Source organism: Rutilus rutilus (genome assembly GCF_951802725.1).
Source record: "Rutilus rutilus genome assembly, chromosome: 7".
NCBI classification, from domain to species: domain Eukaryota; kingdom Metazoa; phylum Chordata; class Actinopteri; order Cypriniformes; family Leuciscidae; genus Rutilus; species Rutilus rutilus.
In genome coordinates this window covers 20,033,050-20,041,895 of record NC_140221.1, presented here as the reverse complement: position 1 = coordinate 20,041,895, position 8,846 = coordinate 20,033,050, and the positions used below count along the sequence as shown (strand labels likewise).

General features: G+C 33.8%; 1 protein-coding gene across 1 annotated transcript; it reads left to right on the top strand.

Moving 5' to 3' along the window:
• The first annotated feature begins 2,101 nt into the window (after positions 1-2,101).
• LOC311293463 (arrestin domain-containing protein 3-like) lies at positions 2,102-5,571 on the top strand. Its single transcript, XM_084413779.1, has 7 exons — positions 2,102-2,450; positions 2,541-2,579; positions 2,673-2,733; positions 3,411-3,558; positions 3,668-3,764; positions 4,154-4,410; positions 4,634-5,571. Exons 1-7 carry the CDS (start codon positions 2,189-2,191, stop codon positions 5,069-5,071), a joined length of 1,302 nt encoding a protein of 433 aa, XP_084269905.1. The 5' UTR covers positions 2,102-2,188; the 3' UTR covers positions 5,072-5,571.
• Positions 5,572-8,846: the final 3,275 nt, after the last annotated feature.

Below are 8,846 nucleotides of genomic sequence, written 5' to 3'. Positions count from 1 at the left end.
ATTTTCTGCATAAATTGTTACAAAATAATCAGATTTTCAACTGTCATAACAGCGAGTCTGCTTAACACGACCATATATTTTCGTGTGAACTGAACACTGACTATACTGCAACTAGATTAAGTATTGTATATATTTTCATTTATGAATGAATATAAAACATAAAACTGAAATTAATTATTAATTACTCATATTATCATTGATAATCATCTGTGCAAAACATATGCTCTGCATGCATGTCCCCTCTGCCTGTCCGCATGTCTCAAGTTAAGCTCTGGGGTGATAGAGAGAGGATCACCAACAGGAAGTGCATGTAGTAGTTTAGGCAATTCACTGCTGATTCAAGATATGAACATATTTCAAGGTATGACAAAATTCAGCCAATCAGCGTTCTCTAATCTAATCCAAAAAGAGAGAGATTGTATCAGCCCCAACGAGCCATAAATTTTCAAAAAGATTGTGTTCAAGGTAAAGACGATTGCATTGACATGCAGGAGTCTTATAGGAACATGCAAGTCTGTTATTATTAATAATAAGCAAACAAACCATGTATGTGTTTTGCTGTATTTAGTAATTCTGAACAAAATCCACATGTTAGCTATATGCAGTAAGGTCAAGGTGGATGGTATAGTGGTCTTTTGGCATTTCCATGTGGTGGTTATGGTATCCAGCTTGGCTAGTATTTATTTATATAAAAGAAAGCTCTAAACAAATGTAACATGTAATTTATCTATTTTATTTATCTATTTATTCTTCAGTACTTGCAGTTGCACTGTTGGCTATACATTGTGAATTATAAATATAAAGTTTTTTTTATATTACAAAAAATAAAATTATGTTCTGGAATGTTTTCATGTGCACTTTGTTGTGCTCAATATAGTTCTGAGGTATATGGACTCGTCATTTGGTTATTGTTTATTATTTTGGATATTTCCTTCTGTTAACCCTTTTTCTTTAAAAAGAAAACTTCACTATTTTACATTTAATAATTTTAGAATATCATTTTGGCATGGAAGTCACCACTGCATATTATAGAAACAATCTTGTAAATGGATGGAAAAACAGTAGTTTGAGTAGTTTATTATTAGATAAATATTGCAGTTTGGAGTAAAATAGTAGCTTATTTTATAGGCTATACGTCAGCATGAAACGGAAGTAGCGATAGTCTTTCATTCCTTCTGTTTGTGGCATATGTCTGAGTGAAACGAACAAGAAAAAATGTAGGACGGGACTTTGGGAATTGATTAGATCATTGGATCATTGTGGTTTGCTATTGCTGTGATCTTGTGTGAGTGACAGGTTGTCCTGAGGAATTATACATGAATTATAATGATAAAAAAGATTTGCACAGAATATAGAATTTATAATAAATACTGCAATTTTCCATAAAAAAAAAAAAAAAAAAACATTTTGATTTCATGGTGACTTTAATGGCACACACTATAACTCGTTTTTTTTTGTTTGTTTTTTTTTATGTCGGAGAGACATTTCGTCAGATCAGATTCCTGTCAAAAATTAAATATGGCGATAGGCTACTCTAGGCCTTTTAACTAAAAATACCTTATTCATCTGTTTTATCCAAAAATATACTGATGTGTTTAAAGGGATGGTTCGGAGTAATTTCAACCTAGTGTCCTTTGCACCATAACCTCGAGCCAAACACCCCAGTGTAGTCCAATCAAATCAGTGTGAGCAAGTTGAGAATTATTCGAGTTAAATTAATAAAAAAGTATTAAATTATAAAAAATTATATATATATATATATATAGCCTATATTTTGTTTTTAATATATTAATTTTCCCTCCAAAATTATTGGCGGACATTTTTTATGTTTTCATTCATTAATGGATTCATTCATTCATTCAACCATGGTAAATGCACAGAGAATAAAGGCTATTGTTGTTGCATTCATTTACTGGAGACGCAAAAAGAAATAATAAAAGAAAATGCCGTGTACGATCGTAATGAAAGTTCCGTGGGACACTGGGGGGCGAAATGCCAATCTTATGCGAATGTCGTGTGCAGTGGAAAGGCGGCTTAAGTGCTTCAAACTCCGGTATGCCCCACCCACAGCTGCAAGTCCACATACTTTGCTGATTGTTTCTTGCAGCAGTCGCCTGCCAGTCCAAACTAACAAAGCGATTCCATTGAGTGCAAACGACAGCGGATACTACATGCCACTAGAGACACGATGTCCCTCACCGTGAAAAACATTTCTGTCATTTACAATCCTATCAATCAGAACAATACCTTCACCAGCGGGGATTTTATATCGGGACAAGTCATTCTAGATGTAGCGAAGGACACGCAAATGCAGTCACTGAGTGTGAAAATTAAAGGGAAAGCAGAGGTTTGCTGGAGCGAGCGTCACGGTAAAACCACTGTTGTTTACTCGGATAAGGAGAAGTATTATTCCGTGGAGAAGTTTTTCGTTCGGGAGGATAAAACGCATGGTAAGAGGAATCTGTAGTCTTTGTGGTACAGTTAGTGGAAATCAGATCGATTTAAAAAGTTTTATTTTGTTCTGTAACTTGATCTTGAAGGTAATGACCAGACGCTGAGAGATCCATCAGGACAGCCGTGTAAGTCTGTTCGCGGATGAATATTGCAAAAATTCTCTTTGAGAATGAAACTTTATATATAACTGTATAACTTTTATTATTATTATTTTTTAGATTCATCGGTTGTGGCACCAGGCCATCATGTTTATCCATTCACTTTTCAGTTGCCTTTACAGTAAGTTATGGTTAGTTGCATCTAGTAAAATGTAGGCTAATTGACTGTAAAATGTGTATGTGGGTCTATAACAAAAAGAAGGATGCCAGAGATAATATAGGCTAAAAAAAAGTATTTGAAGAGCAAAGTTTTAAAAATATATATAATATAGCCTACATTTTCAGTAATTTTTGTATTCATCTTGTTTTCATAAATATTTGTAAAATATCTTTTTATTAAGACAAACAAACATAAATAAATGTATTTTAATGTACCATCAAGTAAAAAAAAAAAAAAAAAAAAAAAAAATATATATATATATATATATATATATATATATATATATACTAATCCTTTATTTGCACTGTGAACACAGTATGCAAATGTACATAGTATGCACAGTATGCAAATGAACACAACTGTTATTAAAAATGTTAAATACCCAGACGGTTTGGTTGTGACTCATTAACTTTGATTTGGTGGACAAGTTTTTCAGATATTAATAATATCTTTAAAAAAAAATGGCTTGACTGCACTATTTAATATAAATATATATCTAAAATATTAAAATAGAATTAATAACATTAAATTTATAATTTATCTAATATTTATTTTTTCAAGAAGTCAACCTTTTAATGATGCTTTACTTTCTGCTGTACAATTACTCTGTGTTTACACATGACATTATTTTCTTATAGGCACTTCCCACCAACCTTCAAAGGTTCAGTTGGAAAAATCGTCTACAGTTTGGAGACAAAACTATCCCGATCAATGCGTATTTCTAGCAAAGCCAAAGCAGAGTTTCACTATGTCCCCAGCCCTGATGTGTCCAATCCTGAACTAATGGTGAGATTACGACTATATCCCATGCATGTCTTTCTAATGTATACCTCACGTTCCTGTACTATGTTTTGAAGTTCAGTTTCCTCTCTTTTACATGTTTTGTCTTGTTTAGGCCCCTCAGTATGGAACCAAAGATAAACAAATGAAACTCTTCACTTCTGGGAGTGTCTCCATGAACATAAACACTGAGAAAATGGGATACTACCTCGGTAAAATCAGATCTTTTCAGATTTTGTGATTCGGCTATTGTAATAATTGACAAAGAAGATACACATTTCATGCTTGAAATCAACCATAAGTCCATCTGAACCCACTCACCACTGGTTCTACCGGTTTTTTCTCCCTCAACTTGTTGTGGAAAAGCATCATTTAGACCTTACACAAAATGTATACATTCAATTATAATGTAAAAAATACTGTTTTATTTATAAATGTACATTTTTAATTGTGTATTTTTTTTGTTTATCTCTCATAATATATGTAACATGATTCTGAATTAAGATGCCTATTTTGTCAGAATTGACAGTCATAGTTTCTTGGGATAATTGATCAAGTAATTTTCGTTTACATAATCGTGTCTTATTGTGTGTCATTACAGGAGAGGGCTTAAAAATTTTGGCTGAAGTTCAGAACAATTCATCCCGTACAATCAAGCCAAAATACTGCCTGTATGAAAAACACAGTTTTTTCGCAAGAGGAAAGAGAAAACTTCACACACATGACCTTTTTAAAGAGGAAGGAGAACCTATTGAGCCAAACTCAAGAAAAACCGTCACCAAAGTGCTGCCCATTCCTCCCAGCCTTACCATCTCTATCCTAAACTGTAGGATCCTCAAGGTTGAGTACAGACTCAGGGTGAGTTTCAGCATCTAAAGCAAAGACAAACACTCACATTGCAATGAAGTCAACAAATACATTACATTGGCATAATTATGTCAAAATCCAGCTTTGAAATATTTTTAGTTCAAAACTGGATTTTGACATGGCAACCATCTTTTAAATCAAGAGGTGTGCTGATTGCTCATCTCGTACAGAAATACATTTCTGTTGCCATTACCCACTCATAATTTGTTCCTAGGTCTACCTGGATGTGCCGTATGCCTCAGACCCGGAGATCAAATTCCCAATAGTGATTCTTCCTCTTCAGTCTTTATCAGCTGCAAGTCGTGGTACAAACAATGACTTTCAAATCTGGAATCGACCAACAAGAGGCAATGCATACCCCAACCCGTCTCCATCTGCCCCACCACTTAATGTTGTTGGACAACCTGGTCAGTTTGCTGCCCCTGGCCACTACAGACCGCCTGCTCCTGGTTACCCAGGACCTCCTCTCAGTCAGTTTCCTGCACCTGATTACCCTGGAGCTCCTCTCAGTCAGTTTCCTGCTCCTGGTTACCCTGGACCTCCGGGTCAGTTTGGTCCTTCAGTTTTACGTCAGTCTGACTCATCAGCTCCACCTCCATATGTGGAATATCAACTATATCCACAGGTGCCAGACCACCCTGAAAAATCTTAGAATCCCCCTCTAGGTTTCTTTTATTTTTATTGTTTTATCTAAATTGCTATAATTATTCATATTAATTAAGGCTGTCAAAATTAACGTGTTCTTTTTTTTTTTCAGTTAAACGCTTTAAAACAGATGTTGCGTTAATTGTGTTAAATATTTTTCCCGTCATCCTTTGGCTAGCGTTACATTACACTCTCTTATTCATGCAAATGCTTTTAAACTATTCATGCGTGATAAGACACAAAAGAGAAGTTTTTCTTAGTTTTTCTAAGTCTCCTGTCTGTAAAGCAGCTTCAGACAGCAACTGAACAGACAAAAACACACAAAATTATGCAAAAAAAAAGCCCGTTTTGTCGAGTATCCTTCCAAGCACAGTTTTAAATGAGTTAAATTAAGTCTTAAATGAACATAAAGAGTTATTAGAAAATGAGATGCGTGTCAGATCCGTGTCAGGTCTTAAAGTGACAGCAGCCTAATAAACCTGCTGCTGTCTGTCATTAAGGATAATCAAAAAATACAAGAAAAAGAGAAAATCCCTCATTGCTTTTGTAGCTTTAATAAGGATTTATCTATATTTAATTTACAAGTTATGCAGTGAAGACTGTGAAGTGTTTTGTTAACTCAAAAATCATACTTGTTAGATCTACCTAAAAATCATAAAGCAGGTTTACAAGGTTACATGGGTCAAAAACAATAGAAACAGTAACTGTTTGTGCATTTTAATAGGGCAAGTAAAAATCTAAACCTATCGGACTGAATAGAAAAGATGTAGCCCTGATATTATTGAAGGACACAGGTAAATGTGACATTATAATTCACTTTAAGTTCACTTAAATTAAAAAACCTAATAAATGTTACAATTTATAGATTGAAATTATTCTATAATGCTAGTTATGACTAAAGACATCAGTAGCAGTATTGGTATTGGTGATACTGGCCTTCTTTCATAAAAAGATGCCATTAAACAAATATTTAAAATATAGGCTACTGTCTTTGTTGTTTCTACATTAATTTGGAGTTTGATTTGTGTAATTATTACAATATAAAAATATATTAAAAACTTTAATGTTAGGTGCGATTAATTTCAGAAAAATGCGATTAATTCATTTTTTTTTTTATCAATTGACAGCACTAATATTAATATGTTACCTTTTATATTTTTAGTTAGGGATGTTTATTGTTATTAAGCTAAAAACATAGATCCTGTACTGTTTATTTTTGTCTATCTAAACCTTCATTATAATGCTTTATTTTACATCCTTTAAAAAAGACAAATCCTGCTTTATTTATGCATTATACAGTTGCAGGAAAAAGTGTGTAAACCCTTGAATTTACTATGACTTTCTACTTGAATTCTTACAAAATTTAAGAAAAAGCAGAAAAACAAGTCTGCTGAAAAAACTATATATATATATATATCGAAAAATTATCGTTATCACGATAATAGCCATGTTCTTTATGTAATAATCTATGTTTTTTTTGTATCTGTCCCTATTCAAATAAACAACAAATAAAATAGACTGAATAAGTGTTTTATATATTTGTTTTATTTTTGAATGAAATTAAAAACTGTTTTTACGCACGCATATTATAGGACCTTTTACGCATGCATATTATAGGACCAATCTTGGAAACAGATGGAAAAACAGGAGTTCGAGCAGTTCATTATTAGTTAGAAATGATGTATTGATGTTTGCGGTTAATGAGTAGCCGGTTTTATATGCTGCTCCCTAAAGCTACACTATTTAAATTTGGGCCATCTAAATAAAACTGCATGTATCTTGCGGAAGAACATTATTTGAATTTGGTTTGTGGCACCGTTGAACACATGGAAATCTAAAAGATATAATCTGAACAGGTGCCATATTGTATGTTATTGTTTTGACTCTATAGGAAACATTGATAATTTTGAGTAAATGAGGTATCAGTAGTTTAACAAAAGGTTGGTTGTTTTTCTTTTTTTTTTTTTTTTTTTACAACCATGATTTTCCAGGGGCCAGACTGGGAATGGTTGTAATATGGGGAGAGTTGTAACACCACCAAGTCCACCAATTAGGGATAACCTAGAGTCCTATGATCATTTCATAATTTACCCTCTTCTGTCAAGGCTGTAAATAGGTGCATGCAGATTTTATAAAGATTTTATTTTTATTTTTTACTTAAACTATATTTTTGTTTAGTACTTACCTTTTGCAGATACAATCATATCAAAACTAAGATTAAATTGTAGTTTCTTAGGCAAAATATTATGCATTTAAACACTGTCTAACATGGGTGGGGCAGGTTGTAACACATCTTTTTGTAACACACACAAAAAAAAAGGAACTGATGAGGTTTCAAAGAAGGGCAGGTCAGTCAGATCAGTTGCGACAACAATAATTTTGAAAGCCAGTGGTGAGGATTCTGAGACCTTCGAAAACTTGAAAACTTGTATGCTGTCTGTTTAAAGCCATTTGGCAACTCAAAGCCAAAGGAAGTGTTGGTAAAATGTGCCAGCAATTATCTAGGCCAGCACTCTTAAAGTTTACAAGTATATACATTGAGTGAAGCCTGATCCACATTTACTTGGTAAAATGTACCCAATGCAGTTTCTGGTCCGACCAAGCTTGCACTCCAGACTTAAAAACACAGATTTTTCCACCATTGTTACCACGGAAGTTTGTTCTTGTAGACTTCTTGTTCTTACACACACGTGCACACACTCCTGAGTCAAACAGAAAGTGTATTTGAGCTGTGGTCGATCACAGAAAGAGAGGCATCGTTTTGAATTGTTCTTTTGTTTCAGTAAACCTGTTTTTGAAGCATATTCCATGGTATGGCTGCTGTTTTTGCTTCTTTTGTCGAATTACAACTTACCCCAGCATGTTACAATATCCCAGTGGTGGGGAAGAAATGTAACAAAGGCAAACCATGTATTTGACATCAATTCATAAGGGCTGTGATATTCTCACAGAGGTTTGAATTGGTGCGTTTGTACAAATGTTGGCACTTTGTATTTTAAAAGTTTAAGCACTCTAGCTCAAAAATGTATTGAGTTACAGATGCTGAAGCAAAAAGTGTTACAACCAGACCCGGTCTCCCCTATGCCATGAAGCTGGTTTAGCTGGCTAGCAAGCTATGTTTAAGTTTAGTTTGTGCCAATCCTGGGTCTTAGGCACCATAAAAGTGGCTCTGCTTTTAGCAGATAATTGCATTTAAATATTTTTCAATCTCGGAATGTTTAGCAAAAGAGAGATGTGAATCGCAGTTTCACTGCCAAATTAGCAATTTTGTTGCTAGATTTAGCAACTTTTCAGACTACCCTGTCAACTTTTTTTTCTTCAAAAAGCACATAGCAACAAATTTAGCTACGTTTAAATTTTATTTGGTGAATTTTATAAACTTTTTAAAGTTGCTAACACAGTCACAACACATGGTCTATCTACGTGACTGCAAAATGTGCAGTCAAAAGTGCATTGTGAGTGATGTCAGCAGTAAGTGACAGCAGTGATTTTTTGTTTGTTTTTTGTCAAACAGCAGACTGGTAGGGTAATGGTTAGAACAAGTTAACATGTAGTTGCAAAGTTACTTATAGACTACAGAATTTTCAAAAGGGACCTTAAGAAAACAATAAACAAATCTAAACGAACAAATTTCCCATCATATTTTTTTGCCAAGATGGCCGCCACTCAATTTGAGTAACTTCAGTGTATTCTACCTAACGATGCAGTTTTACGTGATGTAATGACATCACCACGCAATAACATCACAACAACATTTAGCAACTTTTAGCAACAAATCAACC

Coding starts and splice junctions, on each gene's coding strand:
- LOC311293463 (XM_084413779.1), top strand. CDS start 2,189: ATGTCCCTCACCGTGAAAAACATTTCTGTCATTTACAATCCTATCAAT. Junction 3,559..3,667: donor TGTCCAATCCTGAACTAATG/GTGAGATTACGA, acceptor TGTCTTGTTTAG/GCCCCTCAGTATGGAACCAA. Junction 3,765..4,153: donor GAAAATGGGATACTACCTCG/GTAAAATCAGAT, acceptor GTGTCATTACAG/GAGAGGGCTTAAAAATTTTG.